Below are 27,878 nucleotides of genomic sequence, written 5' to 3'. Positions count from 1 at the left end.
AGATCCGCTCGCCGCACAATTGCTCTGCCCTGCCAAAGCGCTAGTAGCCCCAGGAACCTCGAGGGCCCGAGGGTCCTGGCTCGAAGTACCCTTGGTTTGCAGAGTGGTCCTAGGGGCGTCTCAACGGGTCCAGCTAGTGCGCGCTCAGCAAGGCTGCACATTCTCCATCCCTTCCCGCCTTCCGGCTCTTCCATCAGGGAGCGCGGACTTCTAGTCGTCCAGGCTCTGGGGGCTCTGGGGGTGGGGGAGGCTCTGGGGAAAGGGGCCAGCCCATCGGCGCCTCTGGCCTTCCGGCCCTAGTGACCTCGGGGCTGGGGTCGCAGTGCTTCTCACGCGAGCCTCGACTCAATAACAGGGGTTAGGAGGTCATCACTGGGCAGCTCCGCCCCTGCTTGCCAGCCTGGTTCCTATCTGCTGGTAGAGAGGAGGAAGCACTCCCAGTGTTCAGTGGGTGCAAAAATGAGGGTGACTGGTTCCCGTACCCCTGGATGGAGCACCCCTATACCCTCTTTCGGTCTATCATGTGATTTCTTCCCCACACTCCTCCCCAGCTGGGCTCTGCGCTTGTCCAGGGGTACCTTGGAACTGAGGGTCCTAAGTGTCCCTAGTTTTCACCCCTTGAAGAGCCAGCACTTGACCGAGGTATCCCCAGAGTTGGTTCTTACCTATCCCCCAGCTTCCTCTCTCGCCCCTCCCTCCTCCGTTCCAAAGCTTCCAAAAGCGACCAGTTCCCCTCCCCCCCCCCCCCGCCCATCCCCGCGCTCCGGGAGGCGTGGCCACACGCCCAAGCCGCCTATAAAGGTGGCATTGCTTTCACCCTCACTCTGAAGGTGACAATTCCTTGGAGCCTTCCTTGGTCTTCTTTGGGGTCCCTGGCTCCAGAGACCATTCTTTCCAGCCCAGCTCTGCACCCTCTCACAGCCGCAGGTGAGTGCTGGGGATTTCTGGATTGTCACTTCCCTCGGCCAAAAGGAAAATTCTATTGCCTCCATGTCTTCTTGGTCTAGCACCTCAAAAAAAAAAAAAAAAAAAGGGAGGCTATGAGTGTCCTTAGTAAGGAGGCAGTCCAGCTTCCCTCACTAAGTGGGGAAACTGAAGCCAGGGGAAGGGCTGGACTTGCCCAAGATTCCATGGCCAGTACCAGAACTGCTGCTCCCTTCTCAGCATTCCAGGACCTAGGCTCCAGCTCATCCCCTACTGACTCCTGGAATGCCTGGGGGCTTCCCCATGGAGGTCACCTGGAAGGTTGGAATAGGACTCCGGTGTGAGAGTCTGGGAGCCAGTACAGGACTTCTTCAGGCTCTGTGAGGAGGAGGCTTCTCCGTGGTCAGGGTGGATGAGGGGGCAAGTTGGGTTCTTACCAGCTGTACCCTGCCTTATCCAAAAGCTACTCCTGGCTGGAGCCACTCTCCCAAGACATAGCTTGTCAGTGCTGAGAGGTGTTGGCTGGACAAGGGAGGCTGATCTGAGAGAGAGTTCTGGGCATTGTCCAGGGGCCTTCCCTGTTCCACTGTCTTCTCTGGCCTCTGCTGGGGGCCGATCAGTGTGAGAGACTGTGCTCTGCAGAAAACTTGACCCTGAAAACTCAACAATCACACCTCTCTTGGCCTCCTACCATCTTATTAAGGCTAGGGGTCTTTGGAGCACCCACTGTGCAGAAGGGGACCCCATGGCATGCCAAGACCTAGCAGTGTCCCCAGTTCACCCAAGGAATCTGGACTCAAGTGTGCTTTGGGGTTCAGCTCCTTTAGGAAGCCTCCCTAGACAGACAGCTATAGTAGTTCAGATAGGAACCATACAACCTCCCCATTTTGGATGGCTCTTCTGTAGGGAAACTTCACTAGTCAGACTACGCTTAACCTCATAGGAAAGATCTGAGTTTTCTCTTATCTGAGATCAGCTGGGCACCCTGAATCAGAGATCATGTCCCATCCCTTCTCTCAGGTGATGTGACTGAAGCCCAGAAGGGTAAAATGAACTGACCAATCCAAGGCCATGTCATAAAGCCTGGAACCCTTGTGTCCTGACCTCCAGTTCAGGGCATCAGTAAGATGTCCCTGTCATAGCTCCATGCCTGGAAGAGAGGAATCCATGAATTTGCATACCCTTTCTAGTCTGAACCTGGAGAGAGAAAGTATTGTGTCAGTGTCCGTTAAATTCAGCTCCATTCCTAATTTCCCATATTCCAGTCCATAGTTTTCTTACAGCCTTTGCCTGGTAGGATCCTTCCATTTATTCACAGCTCTAGAGTGACTGGCAAATGGGGGAGGTCCAGACTATTCATTCATTGAGAATTGAGCCCAGTGAAAACCTTGGCCTGGAATTTTGTGACCGGGAGCCTCAATCTAGTTGGCCTCCAGCTGCTTTTAAACTGTGAGTCAGCAGAACTCAGAGAGCTGGGGCTTAAGGGCACTGTGGCTTAGACAGTAAGGAAGAGGGGCAGTCCCCTTTCCCCTCCCCGCTGTGTCCCGGTATCTGGCCAGATTCCCTAGATCCTGGGTTTGAACAGTAGAGAACTGAGGGTACTGAGAAGATGCCTTGTCATCAGCTGATCTGACCACTCTTCAAAGAGAGGTACCTATGACAGGAACATAGGAACAGGGAAGACTGGGCCATGAATCTTCCCAGGGAACTTTCCCTAAGAGTTCTGAGTCCTGGCTCTGTCTGAGAGCTGGGTGCCTTTAGCCAAGTCAGTGCCTCCTCTGGAGGTCAGTTTCCCCAAATGTGAAATGAGGCTGAACAAGAGGGACTCCTTAGTTCTTTGGTACCCCACCCCAAGTTGGGTGGTAATACTCAAGGGGAATTGGGTGATACATATCGATTATGTGCTTAGTTTAATATACGTTAGGGGAAAAAACAAACCTGTATTTTCACACAGATGTTATTGTGTGAAACGGTGCTAAGTGGGTGGATTTAAAGTTGATTTTAGAAAAATATGAAATAAATAATAGTATAGGTTTTCTATGGAAATCACAGACTGACATTGAGATTGGTATGGCAGTTAAGGTAGTCTGGAATTAGACAAATTTGGATTGGGATTTGGATTCTATCGTTGCTGGCTGTGTGACCTTGGGCAAGTTCTGTACTTTCTCTAAGCCTCAGTGCCACCTACCACAAAGGCTGTGGCCAGGACTGAATGAAGAATGACTGAAATTCTTGGTATGGAGTTGGCAGATCAACAAACAGCTTCTCCTATGTCCTCTCCCATTTCATGCCCAGTGAACAGTTCTGGATAAGGTTTTCCCTTTTCTTGACCAGTGTGCTGACATTTTAGGACACTGGCTCCTTCCATCTCCCCGTCAGATCTTTTGACCTTTTCCTCCCATCTCACCTCTCAGCAGCCACCTTGGAATCTACGTGGATCATGTTTTCTGTGTTTGGACTCCCCATCCCTATATCGGCCACAGAACTTCTCCTGGCCTCTGCCGTCTTCTGCCTGGTATTCTGGGTGCTCAGGGCCTGGCGGCCTCGGGTCCCTCAAGGCCTGAAGAGTCCACCGGAGCCCTGGGGCTGGCCCCTGCTCGGGCACGTGCTGACCTTGGGGAAGAACCCACACTTGGTTCTGTCACAGCTGAGCCAGCGCTATGGGGACGTGCTGCAGATTCGCATTGGCTGCACACCCGTGCTGGTGCTCAGTGGCCTGGACACCATCCGGCAGGCCCTGGTGCGGCAGGGCGATGATTTCAAGGGCCGGCCCGACCTCTACAGCTTCACCTTGATCTCTGATGGCCAGAGCATGACCTTCAACCCAGACTCTGGACCGGTGTGGGCTGCCCGGCGACGCCTGGCCCAAAATGCTCTGAAGAGTTTCTCCATCGCCTCAGACCCGTCTTCCTCGTCCTCCTGCTACCTGGAAGAGCACGTGAGCAAGGAGGCTGAGGCCCTCCTGGGCAAGTTCCAGGAGCTGATGGCAGGGCCTGGGCGCTTCGACCCCTTCAAGTATGTAGTGGTGTCAGTGGCCAATGTCATCTGTGCCATATGCTTTGGCCGGCGCTATGACCATGACGATAAAGAGTTTCTTAGCCTCATCGACCTGAATAATGAGTTCGGGGAGATAACTGCCTCCGGGAACCCAGCCGACTTCATCCCTGTTCTCCGTTACCTGCCCAACACTGCCCTGGACCTCTTCAAGGACCTGAATCGGAGGTTCCACGTCTTTGTACAGAAGATAGTCACGGAACACTACAAAACGTTTGAGAAGGTATAGACTAGGGAGAGGCAGGTGGGTGGTAGGGAGTGGGTAGAGTCAGGGGTCAGGAGTCAGAGATAGCTGGAGCAGAGTGGAGTTTGGTAGGCTCTCACAGGTCTTCAGCCTGGGATTTTGAAGCCAGTAGTGGAGGGGATGCCATCCTTGGCAGGAAAATAGAACTTTTTATTGACCAGCCCTTCTAACTTACCATCAGACAGCAGTATATACTGTAGAGCCAGTCCATGCAGGACCCTAAGCTAGTTGTGGTAGGAACCAAGAAGAGTTAAAGAGTTGGTCTTCTGGCCTCATGGGAGAAAAAGATGTAAAGGGCATGTGCAGATGATAATGTTACTAGACTCTGTGTCAAATGTCCCTTGAGTTGGGGCTGCAAATATTCTGGGTCAGGAGAGAGCCTTGGAGAGACAAGAGAAGCTGGGGGGGGGGATGGTGGGGGTGGGTGGGTATGGTCACCTCTTGGACGAAGATGCTAGGGATGGGAAGGGACCAGGTCTGGATGGAGAGGCAGTTCTGGGTTTGGGATCTTCCTTACCTGTCAGCCTTCCCTACCCAGGGTCACATCCGGGACATCACAGACAGCCTGATTGAGCACTGCCAGGACAAGAGGCTGGACGAGAATGCCAATATCCAGCTGTCGGATGAGAAGATCATTAATGTCGTCATAGACCTCTTTGGAGCCGGTATGAAATTCCCCATTATACCATTCCTATGGCCAGCTGCCCTGACCCACCAAGCCCCTAACTGCTCCCTCTGTTCTCCGCTGGCCAGGGTTTGACACTGTCACAACTGCCATCTCCTGGAGCCTCCTATACCTGGTGACAAGCCCCAGGGTGCAAAAAAAGATTCAGGAGGAGCTGGGTAGGTGGCGGCTTCCCTTGGAGCGCTCATGGCAGGAGGCCCAGCCAAGGTCTGAGTGGCCCCTGACCTGTCTGGTCCTCTGTGCCCTGCAGACACAGTGATTGGCAGGGCGCGGCGGCCCCGGCTCTCTGACAGACCCCAGCTGCCCTATTTGGAGGCCTTCATCCTGGAGACCTTCCGACACTCCTCCTTCGTCCCCTTCACCATCCCCCACAGGTGAGGCCCCATGGATCTGCAGCTGTCTGATGCTGGGCCTTACTTCAGTTCATGTACCTGATCAGGGTGGTGGGAGGGACAGGGTATGGGAGGCAGGGAGATCTCCTTGTGGCCCTGAGCCTGACTGAGCTTCCTCCCTCCTCAGTACCACAAGAGACACTAGTCTGAATGGCTTTTACATCCCCAAGGGGCGCTGTGTCTTTGTGAACCAGTGGCAGATCAACCATGACCAGTAAGTTGAGGGGGGGTGGCAGGGAAAGCTCCCCCGCTCCTGAGCTTCACACTTTGCTGTCTCTGGGCCACTTGCCTGAACCCTATTCTTCACAGCTGGGGCTCAACCCGCTTGATGGTTCTGAGTCCCCAGGCTGCCTCTTCAGCTGCTTCTCTCTGATTTACAGGAAGCTATGGGAGGATCCATCTGAGTTCCGGCCAGAACGGTTTCTCACTGCTGATGGCACTATCAACAAAGTACTGAGTGAGAAGGTGATTATTTTCGGCTTGGGCAAGCGGAAGTGCATCGGTGAGACCATTGCCCGCTTGGAGGTCTTTCTCTTCTTGGCCATCCTGCTGCATCAGGTGGAATTCCGTGTGACCCCGGGTGTGAAGGTGGACATGACCCCCCTGTATGGGCTGACCATGAAGTACGCCCGCTGTGAGCACTTTCAGGTGCACGTGCGCCCTTAGGGGACAGACAGCTCTGCCCCTGTCTGGGCAGCCAGGCCAGGGGCCTAACCCAGGGGAGCCTAAAACCCACAGACTTTGTCAGGCTGATTTTTTGCTGTCTGAGCTATGGGCAAGCCTGAGGGATCATACCTGCCCCCCACCCTGGACTTGTCCTTCTGCACACTGATCACAGATAGTGGACACATCAGGGGCCACACAGGAGCTGATGGAGCCCTTCTGAAGTTGTGCTGGAAGGGCTAGAGGGTCCTCAGGCCTCTGGAAACCTCCAAAGAGCTTTTGGGAAGCCCCTGGGCCCAGCCCACCAGCTGGTTGGCTTTTCACGGAGGCTGACTGGCTTGAGAAACATTCAGAGCAGGTCACACCAGGGCCTCACCAATCTCTGACAATTGGGAGCCGTCAAGACTGAAGGGGAGAGGCAGTCCAGAATACTGACACGGAGGTGGTCTCCCTGCTTAAACAAGACTGAGCAATCTGACCACTAGGGTCTGGGACACTGTGCCTGGGGGACAACCTTCCTCTCTGCAGGCAGGGGTGGGGCTGCCGCCTAGCCTTGCGAGGCCCCTGTTCCTGTCCAGGGAGGGCTGAGGACTTGTGTCTAACAGGAGCAGAGAGCAGAGGGAGGGCCCAAATCCAGGCACCAGGACTGGATCAGGAGGGCGGGGGTGGTAATCGCATCATCTTCTACTGCATCTCCTTTCAATATACCCTGTGTTAAAAAGTCTTTTAAAAATGTTTGTATACAAGGACCTTTTCATTTTCGCCTGTATTGTACTTGCATGTTTGTATTTGCCATATACGAGAGCTTAAGAGCAGCTTATTGGGAGCCATGAAGAAAATTCTAACCCAGGTATCCAGAAATGTATAGGAAATATCTATCTACCCGAGCTAAATAAAGATATTATTCAGAAGTCCTTATTGGTGGAGATTTTTAAAATCGTGAATGAAGGCATCTACGTGCCCGGTGTGAGCCTAGTCTCGTGTTGGGTTTTGCTGTGGGAGGACGCAGCGGGGAGGAGGAGGCGGTGCTCTCAGGAGCTCTCAGAAGCCACTGCTCAGACAGCTTGCAGTCTGGTTTGGGCACAAGACTCTGTCACTTCACTGCCTTCCTCCTTCTCTAACTGATCACACATTGGTGAAGAACATTCTCTGAAGCAGGCATTGGGGGCGATAAAGTGAATGAAAAATGGTTTCTAGAGCCTCCTAACATGGTTGGGGGAACTAATTCATTAACACATCACCCAATTCATTGTCCGTGCATGCATGCTAAGTCGCTTCAGTTGTGTCTGACTCTTTGTGACCCTGTGGACTATAGTCTGCCAGGCTCCTCTGTCCGTGGGATTCTGTAAGCAAGAAAACTGGAGTGGGTTGCCGTGCCCTCCTCCAGAGGATCTTTCCAATCCAGGGAACCCTGGATTGAACCCACATCTCTTGTGTTTCCTGCATTGGCAGGTGGGTTCTTTACCACTAGAGCCAACTGATAAGACCCCAGTTCGTTGTGACCAGGTCTATAACAGCCAGATACACAACAGGAGGGTGAAGCACGGAGCCAGAGCAGGCTGGGTGGGCAGGGGAGTGGGTGCTGGGAGAGGTGACCAGGTCTTGGGGATATATGCACAGGGCCCTCCTTGAAAGATGGGAGGCAGACTTACTTGGGTCTCACAGCAGTAGATCTCAAGTCCAAGAAGTAGACTATGGTCACTGTATTGGGGGGGGGGGTGTGCTGGTTCTCAGCTCAGAAGTCATGGTCTGCTTGCTCTTCACTAGCCATACCGGGCTCAGGTCCTGCACTAATATTAGATCCCACACTGGTCACAGATGGAGAACAAGGTGTTTGATCATCGGGTCCCATAAGCTGACTTTGGCCCAGATTTCAACACTAAAATCATCCTTCTCCATCTGGGATGGCAGAGTAGTGGTAGCAAGTAGGGACAGAGGCTGGACCTACATGCTATGCTGTGCTTAGTCACTCAGTCGTGTCTGATTCTTTGCGACCCCATGGACTGCAGCACACCAGGCTTCCCTGTCCATGGGGATTCTCCAGGCAAGAATACTGGAGTGGGTTGCCATGCCATCCTCCAGGGGATCTTCCCAACCTAGGAATCAAACCCAGGTCTCCCACATTGCAGGCTGTTTCTTTACTATCTGAACCACCAGGGAAGCCCATGAATACTGGAGTGGGTAGCCTTTCTCTTCTCCAGGGGATCTTCCAATCCCAGAAATCAAACCAGGGTCTCCTGCATTGCAGGTGGATTCTTTACGAGCTGAACTACCAGGGAAGCCCCTGGACCTACATAATCAGGAGCTATTCTGGCTAAGGGACTCTGAGAGGAGATGCATCTTGTGCTGTGACCCCAGCCCAGCCTTCTTCCTGAGGCACTGTGCAGTGACCAAGGGTTGCCATTCATGCACTGTGCTGTCAGGAAAGTACTCCCACTCATCAAAAGCTTCAGGCTACTTCAAGGAAGGAGCTGAAGTCAGCTGGAGCAATGCTGTTTAGATAGGAGGATGAGGAATTCGGCATCCGATCATTCTTATATTGATTTATTTTTTACTTAAAAAAAAACACAACTTGTAGAACTTCCCTGTGGCCCAGTGGTTAAGAATCCACCTGCCAATGCAGGGGACGAAGGTTTGATCCCTGGTTGGGGAAGATTCCACATGCACTGGGCAGCTAATTCCCTGAGCCACAACTACTGAGCCCGTGTTCTAGAGCCCACAAGCTGCAACTACTGAGTCCCTGCGCCACACTGCTGAAACTTGCACGCTCTAGAGCCTGTGCTCCGCAACGAGAGAAGCCGCCACAGCAGGAGGCCCATGCACCACAACCAGAGAGTAGCTCCCACTTGTCACACCTAGAGAAAGTCCAGCAGTGATATGTGCAGAAAGTGTGCAACAGTGAAGACCCAGCACAGCCAAAAATCAATTTAAAAAATCAATAAAATAAAAAGCTTATATGATATAACAAATGAGCCTTCAAATCATGATGCTAAGTGAAGAAGCCAGAGATAGCAGGCTACCTATTGCATCTTTCCATTTATATGAAATGTCTAAAACATGCAAATGCAGAGAGACAGAAAGTTTTGAATAGATTAGTGGTTGCCAGGGGATAGGGGGCGGGGAGAGTGAAAGGCACAGGATTTTTTTTAGGTTTGGTGGAAATATTCTGAAATTAGATAGTGATGATGGTTGGATAAATTTGTGAATATACTAAAATCCACCAAATTGTGCAGTTAAAAATAGCTGAAACAGTGAAAAAAAGAAAATCTATACCAATCTTTATTCTAAAGAAGGAGTGGAATGGAGACAGCCTATGCACAACAATTTATGAAACTGTTCTCACTAATCATATTGGTAATGGTAATATTAGTATTTTTTATTTTGAGACTATAGAGTGTTGTGGGTTAAGGAGGTACACATGTAACACACAAAAGGTTAAATTTTAAAAATACATTGTATATATGTAATATGTATTATATATTATTATATTATACATCATAGCTCAGTTGCTAAAGAATCTGCCTGCAATGCAGGAGACCCCAGTTCGATTCCTGGGTTGGGAAGATCCCCTGGAGAAGGGATAGGCTACCTACTCCAGTATTCTTGGGCTTCCCTTTTGGCTCAGCTGGTAAAGAAACCGCCTGCAATGTGGGAGACCTGGGTTCGATCCCTGGGTTGGGAAGATCTCCTGGAGAAGGGAAAGGCTACCCACGCCAGTATTCTGGCTTAGAGAATTCCATGGATTGTGTAGTCCATGGGGTCACAAAGAGTCAGACACGACTGAGCGACTTTTATTTCACTTCACTTCATATTATATAATATATCTTATGTATATATATTTCTAAATGTTAGAAACAATCACCAGCTCAACAGTGAGCATCCTGAATGCCTAAATTACCATCCAAGGCTTCTTGGAGAAATGCTGGTTACAGAACCAGGGCAGAAAATGTAAAAGATGACCTGAAACAGTTGTTCATATCAGATAGCAAAGAAGCCACAAATATTATCAAGTTGATCACGCCATGCAGGAGTCCAACAGAAGAGCCTCCAACAGGTCAAAGATTGGACAACTTGACTGTCAACAATAAAATTCCGTGGATGAAAATCTATCAAATATCTTTGAATCCATGAGTCTACAAGGATATATATACACACACATATACACATATCTATTTAGACTAGTTTTTGTCTTCAGAAAAACCAATTCATTACCTTAAAAAATGAAAAACAAAAGCAGAATCAAGCATTCATCCTATCTTTCCTATATGGACTGTACTTGCAGATAACCAAATAGTACATAAGAATAAGCATCTCTTTTTAAAAATTTATTTATTTTTAGTTGGAGGATAATTGCCTTACAATATTTTGTTGATTTCTGCCATATATCAACGTAAATCAGCCATAGGTATACGTATGTCCCCTCCCTCTTAAATCTCCCTTCCACCTTTCACCCCAAGAAGAAACATCTCTTAATGAAAGTATTCCAATTAATAAATGAAAAAGAATTAATAGAATTGAATTGTCACAACATTGTTAATTAGCTATGCTCCAATATAAAATAAAATTCTAAAAAAAAAAAGAAACAATGGAATTGGAATGTCACTATTTTGCATTGACCACTGCTTCCAACAAACACCAGCATCATAAAAGGAGAGAAAACCAGATATGTGGCTCCTGGTAAAAGAAGCCAGTACTGCCCATGGTCTTTCCCATGGGATTGAACCAGAGTCTGGTCAACTCTCTGCATCCAGCTGCCAATTTGCAATTAATATAGGAGATGAAGAAATACACTGAATGGAAATATCAGGGAATAACCAATAAAATTCAGACTTTGGAAAAATCTACAGGCCAAAAGCCCTGGGGTCTTCAACTGAAAAAGAGTAAGGAAAAGAAGCAGATGGAAGGAAAACTTGTTGACTTAAAAGATACATCAATTTTTTGGGGCTGCATTAGGTCTTAGGTGCAGCATGTGGGATCTAGTTCCCTAATGAGGGATCAAATCTATGCCTCCTGCATCATGAGCACAGAGTCTTAACCACTGGACCACCAGGGAAGTGCCAACATAATTGGATTTTTAGAAATGAACAATGCTAAACTATGGTATCTAGGAAATACACACTTGGCTGTAAGTCTTGTAAGAATGAGGAAGTAATTACTACAACAGTTTGGAAAATGGTTATTTTTGCAGGGAGGGAATGAGTTATAATTGAAATAGGATATATAGAAGGCTTTTTTTTATTGCTCATTTGCTAAGTCATGTCTGACTCTTTGAGACCTCCTTGGACGGCAGCATGCCAGGCTTCCTTGTCCTTCACTAAAGTTCTATTTCTTAACCTGGGTGTGGTTCAAGAGTGCTTGTTTTATAAAAATGAAAGAAATAATATAAATAATTAGTATTGTTCATTGCTTTTTAGAAATAGAATTTTTAACATTTTTAAAATTTATTTTTTAATGAAGGATAATTGCTTTACAGTATTGTGTTGGTTTCTACCAAACAGAAATATAATTTATATATGTTGTCAATGCCCTTCAGTCAAAGGCCACCAAGAACACCCCTAGTTAAGCAACCTGGGTTTCTTATTCATCACAGTGAGAAAGAAAACACATCATGGGGAACTGGAGGATCTCGATAAAAGGAAGTTAGGAAAGAACTTAAGTTATTTGGGCTTTGTGGAGTGATTTAGGGGAGGGTTAGCTCTAGACTGGATGTTGTCAGAAAGTGGGGACAATAGGGTATTTGGTGGGTAGCATTGCGACCTTGCTTTTATTTGTGCTTAGACAAAATCATAAAGTAGCTTTGTTTTTTTCCAATAAAAATGTTGGTAAAATAAACAAGATGGTAAAATTTACCATCTTGACTTTTTTTTTTTTTTCAGAGAGTAGAAGGCAATTTATTGTGAATTTGATCCTGGCTAAGTTCAGTGATCTGGAAGGCAGCAGAAGTGAGCATCACTGAGTTACTGATCCATAATGTATTTATGGAGGAACTAAAGAGCTTCTTGATGAAAGTGAAAGAGGAGAGTGAAAAACTGGCTTAAAACTCAACATTCAAAAAATGAATATCATGGCATCCAGTCCCATCACTTCATGGCAAATAGATGGGGAAACAATGGAAACAGTGACAGACTTTATTTTCTTGGGCTCCAAAATGCAGATGGTGACGGCAGCCATGCAATTAAAAGATGCTTGCTCCTTGGAAGTAAACCTATGACAAACCTAGACAGCATATTGAAAAGCATATTATCTTACTGACAAAGTTCTATCTAGTCAAAGCTATGGTTTTTCCAGTAGTCATGTATGGATGTAAGAGATGGGCCATAAAGAAAGCTGAGCACCAAAGAATTGATGCTTTTGAACTGTGACATTAAAGAAGGCTCTTCAGAGTCCCTTGGACAGCAAGAAAATCAAACCAGTCAATCCTAAAGGAAATAAGTCCTGAATATTCATTGGAAGGGCTGATGCTGAAGTTGAAGCTCCAATACTTTGGTCACCTGATGGGAAGAACTGACTCATTGGAAAAGACCCTGATGCTGAGAAAGATTAAAGACAGGAGGAGAAGGGTAGGACAGAGGGTGAGATGGTTAGATGGAATCATCAACTCCATGGACACGAGTTTGAGCAAGCTCCAGGAGATAGTGAAGGACAGGGAAGCCTGGTGTGCTGCAGCCCATGGGGTTGCAAAGAGTCAGACACGACTGAATGACTGAACTAAACTGAACTGAATGCATTTATGGCCACACCTTCATGTCTCTTACACTCAAATCAACCATCTTAACCAGTTGGAGTGTTTAAATTCATTCATAATGTTAGGCAGTCGTCAGTAACATCCATATCCATAGTATCAGAACCTTGAAACTCTATACTCACTAAGCAATGACTCCCTATTCTTTCCTTCCTGAAGTCATTCTAGTTCTGTGTCTATGAAGAATTCATTTTATATGTTCTCAGAATAACCTGTATGGGACTGGTGTTCTGTGAGGAAAGAACCAGAGAAAGGGAGAACAAAATGGCCCAGGAGCACCAGAACAGCCTGGTAATACAGCCAGAAGAGTAATAATACTGTGTGGTCCAGCTGGGAGCATCTCATCAGTTCCAGCTGTCAGAAGCTGCTCCTTATCCATCCTCCTTTTTGATCAAGAAGAGACAAAGTTAGGCCTCAGGACATACCTACATTATATTCAGATTTTCATCATTACCTAGGTTTTGCTGATTAAGATCAATTTGCTAATTAAGAAGGACTTCCACTGAATGCAATCAATCATTGAACTGGACCATCTGATACGACAATGGCTGCCCTACCAGGAGTACCTCAGTAGTACTTAGATTCTGGATAGGCTGTTTTGTTCTGTATTGGAACATAGGCAATTATCAGGATCAAGGTGACTGTTAGTTTTTTTGATAGGTCTGGAAGCCAAGGACCTAGATTATTAACTACTTGAAATCAAAACATGTCCCAGAATTCAACTGCATCTATTTCAGAGAATCAGGTTGCTTTCTCTGTTTTCCCTGTAGTATTTGCATAAGTGTAGCAGTGTTGACTTGGTGGAGTAGAGAAAACCATGGGCTATATGATTGTCCATGATAGCTCCTGTTAATTGATTTAGAGTATTTTGTGGGCTTTCAGAGCAAAAGTGGGGTTCTATATGATTTCTGATATGCCAGAGACAAGTTTTAAACATTTTTTAGCTGTGCTATTCCCACTCAAGGAATTGTAATTGGCAGAGTATGTATGAAGAGGGAATCAGTTGTTCCTCTTGGAAGTTCTCCTGAGTAATCTGTGCTTGCCTCATTATGGAGGCTTGTGTCCATATACCTTAGTGTTCATAAAAAGAAATACTCATATATCACTGTGAAAATGTACAATGATGTAGCTGCTTTGGAAAACCGTTCTTCAAAAGATTAAACATAGAATTACCATATGACCCAGAAATTCCATTTTTAGTTGTGCCTAACATTCTTAAAATTTTTCACATGATTGTTGTGAAAATATTACACAAAATATCACACAAAAATCTGTACATAGATGTTCATAACAGTGTTATTCATAGTAGCTAAAAAAGTGGAAACAATTCACATGTTCATCATTGATGAAAGGATAAGATAATGTGATATATCCATATTATTCACCATAAAAAGGAATGAATCACTAATTTGTGAGATAACATGAATGTGCCTTGAAAACATTATGCTTATTGAAAGAAGCCAGACCACACATTATATGCAGGTCACATGTTATTTGATACAATTTATGTGAAATATCCAGAATAGGCAAATCCCTGGAGACAGAAAGTAGATTAGTGGTTGCCTGGGGAGCAGGAGGAATGGAGAGTGACTGCTAATGCGTACAGGGTTTCTTTTTGGGTGAGGAAAGCACTCTGGAATTAGCAGTGATGGCTGCACATCTTAGTGAATATAGTATTGTAAAAGCCACTGAATTGCACACTTTAAAGGGGGTAGAAATAAGACCTCCTATATAGCACAAGGAACTCTGCTGAAAGTTATGTGGCAGTCTGGTCGGGAGCAGAGTTTGGGGGAGAATGGATACGTGTCTTTGCATGGCTCCATTTCTCTGCTGTGCACATGAAATTATCACAACACGGTAAATTGGCTATACTTCAATGTAACAGCTAGAAAAAAGCCTATACTACCTCATCCAAATAAATAAAGGGATGACTATTAGAGTACACATGTTGTGTATATCTCAGTTTAACAAACCAGGGACCAGGAGGCCAGAATCAACAACCTTACAGAATGTTGAAGCTGTTCATAGTCGGTGTAAGAGCCGATCAGAATTCTCTCTGCATCTTCAGGGTAATATTAACAGTTAGAGGCCTGGCTGAAAGGTTTGGGAAAGATGGTATTTCCAAATGAATGCACAACTCTATTGCTTGGCAAGTTAAATAAATTCAATTTAATCTTTCTGCTGATCTGCTTATTTTAACACTTTGGAAATTTCATCAGAATGCATGCCCTCACATCGTGGCAATTCCACAGGACCTTCCATGCTTAAGCGCTCTATTCAGAGAGAATAGAGCCCTTCATTGTATACCCTTCGTTGATTATTTTCCGATTTGTTGCTGGGTATGTCTTGAGGACAATATTGAGCTTCACGTATTTCTGCTGAGTTCTCATTGCTATATTCTGTTATCCTAGGATATCCCAGGCTGTTTTGTGGTTCTCCCTCTGGTTAATACCTTGGAAAGCATTAGGCAATCTTTTACTAAACCTGTTTGTCTTCTGTTACTTTTACTTGATTTGTCAAATGTTTTTTTCCCCATTCCTTGGTAATTTTGCTCTGATTGTTATAAGGGAGCTTTTTTTTTTTTTTTAAGGGAACAGAGGCACAGACCTAATAAGTCCTTTCCACACTGGCTCCTGAGAGATCTAATAACTTTGGGGACATACTTATACTTTAAAAAAATGTATTGTTTACAGCAGTCAAAATTAGCTGGGCATCCTATGTTTTTATTTGCTGAATCTAGGAATCTTAATGATTGTAGCTTCATCAGACTCATGGACAAACAGTGCTGGGCATTTTATGTCTTGTCTGGAGAAAAGCAGTGCCTTGGTGGCAGGAATATGGTATTTCTTCCTCCACAGCCTTGCTACAGGATAATATGGTGGCTGTTGGAAGTGAAGTCAGAGATCTCTGCACCAGTATGGTACTTCCCAGCTGTGTGCTAGGTTCAAACCTCCATATTTTGTTCTAATCATGCTATTTTCTTCCCTTACCTATTTGGGTTTGTCAGCATCTTACCTCAAACTCCTTTGGGTTAAATTCTTGCTTCATGCTACTTACTTCTCTTTGTAACCCTAATTCCTAAACCCGTTTGGTTAAAATAGCAATTTTTCATTAAAGATAGTTTGAATCAGGGATGGTTTAGTGGCTAAGACTCTGCACTCCCAATGCAGTGAGCCTGGGTTCAATCCCTGATCAAGGAACTAGATCCCACCTGCTACAACTAAAAAATCCTGCATGCCGAAGATTGAGGATCCCATGTGCTGAAACTAAGACCCAACGCAGCCAAATAAATAAATTAATTAAAAAAAGATTGTTTGAATCACAGTGGTCATTTTAGGGAACTTTTGTGGATTTTAAAAAATTACTTATTTATTTATGTGTTTCTGGCTGTGCTGTCTTTGTTGCTTTGCGAGGGTTTTCCCTAGCTGTGGCGAGTGGGAACTACTGTTTATTGTGTGCATGCGTTTTTCATTGAGGTGACTTCTCTTGCTGTGGCGCACAGGCTCCACCGCAGGGGCTTCGGTAGTTGCAGCACATGGGCTTCAATAGTTGTGACTTGTGGGCTCTAGACCCTGGGCTCCGTGGCATCTGGGATCTTCCTGGACTAGGGATTGAGCTCGTGTCTCCTGCATTGGCAGGTGGATTCTTATAAGTATCTTCCTCAAAACAAAAAGGAAAGTAACTCAGTTTTTTTAAGTCTTTTTGTTGGAAAGGCTTTAATTTAATGTACACTTTAGGAATATCTAATCTATTTAGACAAATCTAACATTTAAAAAAAAGAGAGAGAAAGCTACTAAATCAGATTATAAGGTCCCTTAGAATCTGTAAGAGCTTTGTGTTGTCTGTTATGGACTCGTGTGAATGTATAATAAGAAAACTCAAAGAATTTCTAAAAGAAAGAGAAGATTTTAACGTACAGCATTTTAAATACGTTAATTCTTTAAAGACTTTAAAAAAATTTGTCTTTCTAGCTGAAGCTGAACTCCAAAGGGGAAAAAAAGGAATAATTAAGTTAATGGCCTTGGTTAATAAGTTGTAGTCAGTCAGTTTAGTCACTCAGTTGTTTCTGGTTCTTTGCAAGCCCACGGACTGCAGCACACCAGGCTTCCCTGTCCATCTCCAACTTCCAGAGCTTGCTCAAATTCATGTCCATCGAGTCAGCAATACCATCCAACCATCTCATCCTCTGTCGTCACCTTCTCCTCCTGCCTTCAATCTTTCCCAGCATCAGGGTCTTTTCCAAGGAGTCAGTTCTTTGCATCAGGTGGCCAAAGTATTGGAGTTTCAGCTTCAACATCAGTCCTTCCAGTGAATATTCAGAGCTGATTTCCTTCAGGATTGACTGGTTGGATCTCCTTGCAGTCCAAGGGACTCTCAAGAGTCTTTTCCAACACCACAGTTCAAAAGCATCAATTCTTTGGTGCTCAGCTTTTTTTATGGTCCAACTCTCACATCCATACATGACTACTGGAAAAACCATAGCTTTGACAAGACGGACCTTTGTTGGCAAAGTAATGTCTCTGCTTTTTAATATGCTGTCTAGGGTTAAATACAGGTCACTCATTTACCACGTCATTCTACTTAATTCCCCAAACTGTGTGTAATTATTTTACATTGTTAGGTTAATCATGTTCCCATTATGGCTTGCAATTGTAATGACCTTTTATTTTTTGTCTGGTTATTGATTGTGAAAACTGATAAACATCTTTTACTATTGTGATTATGCAACTATCATTTGCTTAATACTATTGTATCATGATTGGTCAACAGAAAATAATAGAATTCTATATCAGTAAAACTATCATTTAATAGAAAAATTTGTAATCACTTTTTAAAATCCAGGTGCACAGCAGATTATCTTGGAATTCTTTGAAAACTACAAATGCCCAGGTATTGCTATTCTTCTCCAAAGCTCCAGATATATTTCTAATGAGCAGCCATGTTTAAAAACAACTGGACTATCTGATGATCTTTTACTTTTATCTAGTTTGTTTCACTTTTTAATTTCATATTCAGAGCTCCCATTTCATTTAGCTTGTTTTCCTATTTCTCCATCTCTTTGTTGTTGTTGTTCTTTCTTAAGTCTTTATCAAGCTTAGTAAAAAGCTTTTGTACACACACACACACACACACACACATATATTATGTATAATATATATTATAGAAAGTTTATGAATTTTTGTCTAGCTAAAAAAAACTGTGATATTTTGATTCCACTTGCTTGACTTAGTATGAATAGAATGTTAGATTTCTAAATTATATTCACTCAAAACTTTGATATAATTCCATAGATTTTGGCATCTAGTATTACTGCTAAAAGTCTAGAAAATTTATTATCTTAGTGATTTAAAAAAAGATTTTTTGAATGAGGCTTGAAGCTTCTAATCCAGTTCTGAGAATATAAAGAAATGCTATGTTGTAAAACAAACAAACAAACAGGAAATTGACAAGTGATACACTATTATTAACCAAAGTACAGATTTTGTTCAAATTTCATAGGATTTTATACTACTGTCCATTATTTGTTTTCATACCTTATTCAAGACTTCACATTGTGTTTAATTGTATTGAGCAGCTTTGGCTGCACACAACAAATTCTGGTAAATTCTCTTTTCATTTTTATTCCATTGTAAGTATTTTCTAGTTTTCCTTGTTATGGCTTCTTAGATATACCCATCATTTAAAAGTGGACATGTAATTTCCAAATACATGGGATTTTGTTTAAAGTTTTTAATATTATTTTCTCATTTGATACTAATTTATCGTTTAAGTGCTTTCTTCTCTGCAATCACTCTCTGTGTTTTTTTCAGTCTAACCTTATTGAGGTTTTCAACGGCTAAGTTGAAGATCTCTCTTGGTAAATGTCACTTTGCTCTTGAAAATACATGGATTATTTTTAAATATCTCTTGATATTAATTTCTAACATAATTCCACAGTGATAAGAGAACAGACTGTGTATGATTTCAATATCTTTAGACCATGATATTTTTGCACCTTGTTTTATGTCTCTGTGTTCCAGTGACTTCTAGTTTACAGTCTATGGGAACTTGAATAGAATTTGTAGCCTACTATTCTGTGAAAATTGTATAAATGTTAATTATGTTAATTATGTTCACAGTGTTTTTCAGGTCTACTATATCCTTCTACTTCTCTGTGTATTTATTCTATTAATTTTTGAGAGTTTGATATTGAAACTCTAATTAAAAATCTTAATTTATCTACTTAAAAATTGTAATGTATAGTGGAACTATATGTAACCTTGTTCTGTATTTTACAAGCCTCCTGTAAATGTGTTATTGTACTTTCATAATTTAAAAAAGTAAAAATTAAAAAAAATCCAAAAACTTGAGGCATCTCACATTGTTGTACTGCAGAAACCAACACAACATTGTAAAGCAATTATCCTCTGATTAAAAATAATTTTAAAAATAATTTAAAAATGCAGCTATGTGAATTCTAAACATTTCTTTTTTCTGGTAATTTTTCTTATTAATATTTTTTCCTTTTTTTCACTTTATATTAATTGTTTTAAGTAACAAATTTAGTTTTTAAGGTCTATAACTGATTTGATCTCTTGAAAGTTACTATTAATTATGAAATAAATAAGGCTTCCCTGGTGGCTCAACAGTAAAGAATACGTCTGTCAATGCAGGAGATGTGGGTTCAATCCCTGGTTTGGGAAAATTCCCTGGAGAAGAAAATGGCAACCCATTCCTTGTTCTTGCCTGGAGAATCCCATGGCCAGAGGGCCCTGGAGGGATACAGTTCATGGAGTCACAAGAGTCAGACAACTTAGCGACTAAACAACAACAACAAACAATTATATGATTACCTAAGAAAATTAGAATTTAAAGGACAGTTAGAACAAACGTACTAAGGTAAGACAATAGCTGTTTCTTATTCTTTGGCTACATACAAACACAGTTATCCTTTATAAAGCTTAACCTTTCCCCCCAGCTTTATTGAGATATAACTGACAGGTTCAGTTCAGTTCAATTCAGTCGCTCAGTCGTGTCTGACTCTTTCAACCCCATGAATCACAGCATGCCAGGCCTCCCTGTCCATCACCAACACCCAGAGTTTACTCAAACTCATGCCCATCGAGTCGGTGATACCATCCAGCCATCTCATCCTCTGTTGTCCCCTTCTCCTCCTGCCCCCAATCCCTCCCAGCATCAGGGTCTTTTCCAATGAGTCAACTCTTTGCATCAGGTGGCCAAAGTATTGGAGTTTCAGCTTCAGCATCAGTCCTTCCAATGAACACCCAGGACTGATCTCCTTTAGGATGGACTGGGTGGATCTCCTTGCAGTCCAAGGGACTCTCAAGAGTCTTCTCCAACACCACAGTTCAAAAGCATCAATTTTTCGGCGCTCAGCTTTCTTCACAGTCCAACTCTCACATCCATACATGACCACTGGAAAAACCATAGCCTTGACCAGACGGACCTTTGTTGGCAAAGTAATGTCTCTGCTTTTTAATATGCTATCTAGGTTGGTCATAACTTTCCTTCCAAGGAGTAAGTGTCTTTTAATTTCATGGCTGCAGTCACCATCTGCAGTGATTTTGGAGCCCCCAAAAATAAAGTCTGACACTGTTTCCACTGTCTCCCCAACTATTTCCCATGAAGTGATGGGACCAGATGCCATGATCTTAGATTTCTGAATGTTGAGCTTTAAGCCAGCTTTTTCACTCTCCTCTTTCACGTTCATCAAGAGGCTTTTTAGTTTCTCTTCACTTTTTGCCATAAGGATTGTGTCATCTGCATATCTGAGGTTATTGATATTTCTCCCGGCAATCTTGATTCCAGCTTGTGCTTATTCCAGCCCAGCGTTTCTCATGATGGACTCTGCATATAAGTTAAATAAGCAGGGTGACAATATACAGCCTTGACATACTCCTTTTCCTATTTGGAACCAGTCTGTTGTTCCATGTCCAGTTCTAACTGTTGCTTCCTGACCTGCATACAGGTTTCTTAAGAGGCAGGTCAGGTGGTCTGGTATTCCCATCTCTTTCAGAATTTTCCACAGTTTGTTGTGATCCACACAGTCAAAGGCTTTGGCATAGTCAATAAAGCAGAAATAGATGTTTTTCTGGAACTCTCTTGCTTTTTCGATGATCCAGCAATGTTGGCAATTTGATCTCCGGTTCCTCTGCCTTTCCTAAAACCAGCTTGAACATCTGGAAGTTCATGGTTCACATATTGCTGAAGCCTGGCTTGGGGAATTTTGAGCATTACTTTACTCGCGTGTGAGATGAGTGCAATTGTGCGGTAGTTTGAGCATTCTTTGAGATTGCCTTTCTTAGGGATTAGAATGAAAACTGACCTTTTCCAGTCCTGTGGCCACTGCTGAGTTTTCCAAGTTAGCTGGCATATTGAGTGCAGCACTTTCACAGCATCATCTTTCAGGATGTGAAATAGCTCAACTTGAATTCCATCACCTCCACTAGCTTTGTTTGTAGTGATGCTTTCTAAGGCTCACTTGACTTCACATTCCAGAATATGTAGTATAAGGATATTGGCTTCCCAGGTGGCGCTAGTGGTAAAGAACCTGCCTGCCAGTACAGGAGACATAAGAGATTTGGGTTCCATTCCTGGGTCAGAAAGATCCCCTGGAGGAGGAAATGACAACCCACTCCAGTATTCTTGCCTGGAGAATTCCATGGACAGAAAAACCTAGTGGGCTACAGTCCCTAGGGTCACAAAAAGTAGGACATGACTGAAGCAACTAAGCACGCATGTGCACGGGGACTTGCTAATGCAATCTTAAAAACTGTTTTCTGGTTATTTTGTATATCCCTTGTCCTCTTTCCCTCTTTTGTTGCCTTCTTTTGTGAATTGATGATTTTTCATAATGGTATGCTTTGATTCCCTTCTCTTTATCTTTTCTGAATCAACTGTAGGTTTTCATTTAGTGCTTATCATGAGGCTGATGTAGAGCATCTTATAGATTTAACAGTGTATTTTTTACTAACTAGAATCTTTTTGTTTCAGCTTGAGTAGTACGCAGAGGACAAAGATTATTATTTATTCTAGGTCATAATTTTCCCTTAGTTATAAGTCCCCTTTTCCTATCATATTTAAATTTTTTGCTTAGTAACATTATTATATGGATACATGTAAAGATTTAGTCATACACTACAATGTTGGTGACAATAATATTTGAAGTTTAAATTTAAAAATATAATCAATGTTGTTAACTAATTTTATTGCTATATTATCAGATAGCATATATCACATTCACTGCTATTTTATATCAAGCCCTAATTGAGATAAAGACTTTTCATAACAAACAAAAGCTAAGGGAGTTCATAATCACTAGATTTGCCTCGAAAGAAATGCTAAAAGGAGTTCTTCAAGATGAAACAAAAAGATGCTAATTAGTTGTTGTGGTCTTTTAATGGACCGGAACCTGGTGGTCCGGAGTCCACGATAAGAAAGCAAAAGAGAGAAAGAGCCTAGTATCTCCTGGGTTACACAGAGAACCAATAAAGCCCTAGGACAGGGCTTGTACCGCTCACAGAGGCACAGGGCATCCTCTCAAAGAGGTCTTGAAAGCCTGGGCAGGAAAGTGAGCTCAGCAGGTTTCTACGCTCCAGAGAATTAGCCAGAGGGAGAGAGAGAAAGAGAAAGAAAGAACGACACAGGGACCCAAGTCTCTAGTGGAACAAGGGTATTTTATTAGCAGAAATGCAGGCTTACATATCTTTAGTAAAATGATTACTCAGCCATTACAAAGGATGAAATCCCATCAATTGCAACAAAATAGATAGTCTAACACATACAAGGTCGCTGACGCTGAAAAGAGTCACTGAAGGGAGTTACTGAAAGGAATCCAAGCAGGTACCCTTTCCCATGATCTCAGTCCTGAGAACTGAGTGCAGCTCTACTCCTTCCTGGAATAGGAACTGATAAGGAACAGAGAATCCTTGAGAAATGATACACAAAGGAAGAAAAGTGCAACATATTGGATTCCTTAAAGTTTAACGTCCCCTGACAATTCCCCCTTTTTTATTTTTCCATAATTGGGGGTGACTGTTGATACTATAGTGAAAAAGGTCCTGACCAAAATGAGCTTGTTTAGTTTGAACAATTTTAGTTGAAAGGCATCAATATAATACACATATAACCATTAGAACAATTATTAGTGTTACAATTTCAGATCTAATACTATGTATAATGCTTTGTAACCATCCTCAAGGGTCTAGCCCAGATAATTGATCAGCTAGTTGTTCAGCTAAAGTTTCCAAATTAGTGGAAGAGGGCAGACTCTTAGAGAAGGCTTCAAAGATTTCTTTTTGTAATAACTGTACATTTAAGGAAGCATTATCATGTAAGTCTTGCAAATGAAATTTGATTTGTTTTCAATTGTAGGCACTATAGTTGAACTGAACAGGGGTATTACAAAATTTAGTAGAATTTCAATCACATTATAGCAAAGCCCGTTTTTGTAAATCTATTAATTGATCTCCAACCCATTTGATGGCTGTTTTAAGTTCCTGTATTTCATCTTGAATTTCCTCGTCTATCTGAGCCTGAGTGGCCCACATAGTGTGAGCATCTTTAGTCCAGTTTTGGGTAAAATTATGTGTTTGAATTGAAGTTCGTAAAGCAATGTTGGTGACGGCAGCAGTAGTGCAAATAGCTATTAATCCTAAAATGCCAAGAATCAGCCATTCAATGAATTGTTTAGATTGTTGGAGTAATTTAGTAAGTAACCAGGAAGTGAGCCCGGCCATGGGGTCTTCTTCCCAGGGCTGTTGGAGATTTACTGGTAACCACAAATTACATTGAGATCAAAGAATCAAAAGGGATTAATTTCTTAAGGAAATAGAAGAGTTTGCAATTTATACAAGTTACAGAACGTAAAATCTTATTGAATTGTAAGTTTCCTATAGCTATAACAAAAGGAAGGGGAACACAAGCTTGTATGAAATATGATTGATTATAGCAAAAGAAATAATTACTATGACTACAACTGGTCCCTGTGAAATGTCCAGTCCAAGTCCCAAGTTCTCTGGTGCCTGCAGCAAGTTTCCAGATGTCCCATTGTTCAGGCCCAATCTGTTTATTGAAGACGAGGGGGTGCCATTCCACCCTCAAGCCAGCCAAGAAGTCCTTTGTCATGGTAATGTTCCATCGTAGTATTAGTAACTTTCTATGCAGAGTACATCATGAGAAATGCTGGGCTGGAAGAAGCACAAGCTGGAATCAAGATTGCCGGGAGAAATATCAATTACCTCAGATATGTAGATGACACCACCCTTATGGCAGAAAGTGAAGAGAAACTAAAAAGCCTCTTGATGAACGTGAAAGAGGAGAGTGAAAAAGCTGGCTTAAAGCTCAACATTCAGAAAACTAAGATCATGGCATCTGGTCCCATCACTTCATGGGAAATAGTTGGGGAGACAGTGGAAACAGTGTCAGACTTTATTTTTGGGGGCTCCAAAATCACTGCAGATGATGAGTGCAGCCATGAAATTAAAAGACGCTTGCTCCTTGGAAGGAAAGTTATGACCAACCTAGATAGCATATTAAAAAGCAGAGACATTACTTTGCCAACAAAGGTCCGTCTGGTCAAGGCTATGGTTTTTCCAGTGGTCATCTATGGATGTGAGAGCTGGACTGTGAGGAAAGCTGAGCACTGAAGAACTGATGTTTCTGAACTGTGGTGTTGGAGAAGACTCTTGAGAGTCTCTTGGACTGCAAGGAGATCCACCCAGTCCATCCTAAAGGAGATCAGTCCTGGGTGTTCATTGGAAGGACTGATGCTGAAGCTGAAACTCCAATACTTTGGCCACCTGATGCGAAGAGTTGATTCATTGGAAAAGACCCTGATGCTGGGAGGGATTGGGGGCAGGAGGAGAAGGGGACAACAGAGGATGAGATGGCTGGATGGCATCACCGACTCGATGGGCATGAGTTTGAGTAAACTCCGGGAGTTGGTGATAGACAGGGAGGCCTGGCATGCTGTGATTCACAGGGTCACAAAGAGTCGGACACGACTGAGCGACTGAACTGAACTGAAGCTACTTGGGTAGCATAGTCACACACAGTACTGTTAATATCATCTGAGCAGTTAGATAACCACATACCATGGGGTCCCCAATTGACAATTGTGTGCTTAGCCACAAACATTAATTTTCCTGATTTGGCTTGACACCTGTCCCAATGAACAGGAATATACTTAAAGTTCTTATAAGTAAACCTTTTGCATAATGTTTTTTTGCCCTTTCCCTAGAGTTTCAGTAGTGTTGACATGGTTCTCATAAAAAGAAAAGGCAGTAAATAATCCAAGCAATGTCCAAAAGTCCTTTTTTGGAGTCAGGACAAAAGCCCAAGTTTGTCGGCTAAAGTTAATGCATAATTCCATTGGGCCCAAGCACAAAGGAAGGACTTCATAACCTAGAGAAATATTAATTAGTCTTCCCTCCTCCTCAGGGTGTGGGGGCCCTTTCACGCTCCAGGGAGAAGCATATGTATGGAATCATTGGTTAATACGATCGGCCCCTTTTCTGTCCATTCTACAACCTGTAATAAAGGGGGGTTGGGTATGTAAGCCCAGTAAGTATGATTAGTTAGTTCAGCTCCAGCGGGGGTCGGGGGTGGGGGGAGCGAAAGCAAGCAAAGCAAGCATAGCAACAAAAATATTTTCAGGACTCTGAGGCATTCCCTGTTGAAAAATCAGATTTTCAGCTTGATTAGTAAGGGTTTTCATCTGCCCCCAAGTAGGGAGATAATGAGGTAGATGACGTCGAGTGCGGTGTTTTTTGGAAATCTCTAAAGCCGCCATGACTTGTACTGGAATTTCCTCTTTCCAAGAATTTGGCCTTTTCCTCTCTATCTTGAACGCTGATGGTTTCCTGGGGGCGGATCTTCCAAAGAAGGAGCCAACTGACTTCATTGGATCCATCTGGAGAAATATAAGCATACCCCTTTCCCTGTAAGGTTAGTTTCCCAGGTTTCCATTGATTAGTTAATCCGTCTTGGTACCAAATGGGCAGAGGAAGAGAGGTGTCCTTCAGTTCCTCAAAATGTTTTTCTGCTCTTGTCAAGATATCTCCCTGCGGTAAGTTTAAAAAATTTAAAACAAATAAAGCTGTATTAACAATAGTTATAGGTTCAAGGAATAGCTTACGTTGGAATCTAGTAAAGTCTGTTTTAGATAAGGAAGATAGTAGTGTTCCTGTGTATTTTCTCTTTTTTAATTTTTTTATTTGTAGTTTTAATGTGTAATGTGTTTGTTTGACTATGTCTTGTGTCTGTGGATTATAAGGAATACCTGTAATATGTTTAATAGAAAATGTTTGTAAAAATTGTTTGAAATAACTTGAAGTATAGGCAGGGCCATTTTCTGTTTTTATAGAACTAGGAGTTTCCATTATAGCAAAACAAGCTAATAGGTGAGTTATAATGTGTTGTATAGCTTCACCATGAAGAGGTGTGGCCCAGATAAAAGAAGAATTTGTGTCAATACAGACGTGTAGGAAAGAAGAAGGAGAAAGCTTAGGGCGATGATTTACATCCATCTGTCATAGTTCATTAGGTTGTAATCTCTGAGGATTAACATCTTGTGCAATGGGTCAAAGAGGTAGGGGTCTACAAGTAGAGCAATTATTAATAATTTTTTTAGCCTGGCGGTATGGGATTTTTCATAGCTGGTGTAGAGAGTCAGCATTGTTGTGCACCAGAGCATGTTGTTTTTTCAGAGTAGCAAAGGAAACAAGTTTATCAGCCTATTCATTACCATAAGTCACAGGACCAGGAAGACAGGAATGTGTTCGAATATGTGTAAAGAAGTGGGAGAAGTGTGGTTTTTAATAATGGATTGTAGTTCCAAAAAAAAGTTGTTGAATAATAGGTTAATTGGAGTTTATGGTGGAGGTTTTTATATTTTTTAATACAAAAACTGAATATAAGGAATCAGAGACTATATTAATGGGGTAGCGATGTAGGCAAATAACGAATAAGGGCATATAATTTGTTTTGTTGAGCAGAATGGAATTTAGTGTAAAAGACTTTATATTTTTTGAGAGACCAGAATGAGGCTTTGGCATTTTTAGTCTCATCTATATAGAAAACTTTAGCTTGAAGTATAGGTTGTGGGCTGATGATGCAGGAAATAATAAATTTAGTATTTTTGAAGAAATTTTATAGCTTGTTAGAGGGATAATGAAATGAAAATTTCCTGAAATATTTTAGAAAAGCTATTTGGAAATCGGTAGAAGTTTGTAATGTATTTTTGAATTGAGATTTATTAATAGGTATTATAATTTTATGGGGATCAGAGCCAATTAGAGTTTTAGTCTTAATTTTTTCATTGACAATGATTAGAGCAATTAAATCAAGTTAGGGTGAAAGTGACTTTATTTTTCTAAAATGGGTATAGATCCATTTCATTTGGGCAAGAAGTCTCATGGGAGAATGAAGAGAGGGGAGTACAAATAATTTTAAAGGTAAATGTAGTCTAATGCAGGTAAGAAAATGTTTTTGTAGTTTATTTTGCACTAAATAGAGTTTTTCTCATGCCTCTTGAGAAAGTGATCGAGGGCTATTTAGATTAGGATCTCCTTTTAAAGTATTAAATAGATTAGTTAGTTGATAATTAGCAACATCCAATGAGGGCCTAATCTAATTTATATCACCTAAAAGTTTTTGAAAATCATTTAAGGCGGATAATTTATCAGTACAAATCTGTGTTAGTTGGGGAGTAATATATTGCCTATTAACAACAAATCCTGAGTAATGGTAAGGCGTAGGTTTGAATTTTTTCAGAGGCAATGATTAACCCAAAGTTTTTAAAGCATTGTTGAGCTATATCAAACATGTGTTGAGTTTTTAAAACAGATGGAGCTGAAAATAATATATCATCTATATAATGAACAACAAGAAAGTCAGTAAATTATAAGTTTTTTAGCAGTGTGTAATTTCTCTTTTGTAAGGGGCCATTGTTCTGTCTAAATAGGCTCATCATTTTTTAAAGTTATTTTAATAATTGTTTTGTTTGTTAAATGAGCAGTGGCCCCTAAGAAAAATGTGGAATGTATATATGAGTTTGTTATTGCATAAGTAAATCTTTTTTTTATTAGATTAAGGGGTGCATCTATCACATAAGGTCTTAATGTTGCAGGTTGGCCTTCTGGCCCCTCACATGGATAAATTTGAGTACTCTGA

The 27,878-nt window shown here is 42.4% G+C and overlaps 1 protein-coding gene across 2 annotated transcripts; it reads left to right on the top strand.

Annotated features, from left to right (window-relative positions):
* Positions 1 to 817: 817 nt before the first annotated feature.
* Positions 818 to 6,876, top strand: LOC122419730 (cytochrome P450 1A1). Of its 2 annotated transcripts, none has more exons than XM_043434530.1 (7): positions 818 to 927; positions 3,339 to 4,201; positions 4,761 to 4,887; positions 4,976 to 5,065; positions 5,158 to 5,281; positions 5,427 to 5,513; positions 5,680 to 6,876. In XM_043434530.1, the coding sequence occupies exons 2-7, from the start codon at positions 3,365 to 3,367 to the stop codon at positions 5,963 to 5,965; spliced, it is 1,551 nt and encodes a 516-aa protein (XP_043290465.1). In that variant the 5' UTR covers positions 818 to 927; positions 3,339 to 3,364; the 3' UTR covers positions 5,966 to 6,876. The 2 variants fall into 2 exon arrangements, with proteins under 2 accessions (XP_043290465.1, XP_043290466.1); XM_043434531.1 differs by having other exon boundaries at positions 833 to 927; positions 3,342 to 4,201.
* Positions 6,877 to 27,878: the final 21,002 nt, after the last annotated feature.

This window comes from Cervus canadensis, chromosome 17, assembly GCF_019320065.1.
Source record: "Cervus canadensis isolate Bull #8, Minnesota chromosome 17, ASM1932006v1, whole genome shotgun sequence".
Classification (NCBI taxonomy): domain Eukaryota; kingdom Metazoa; phylum Chordata; class Mammalia; order Artiodactyla; family Cervidae; genus Cervus; species Cervus canadensis.
Note: the sequence above shows the minus strand (reverse complement) of the source record. Positions and strands in the feature narration are given on the sequence as shown.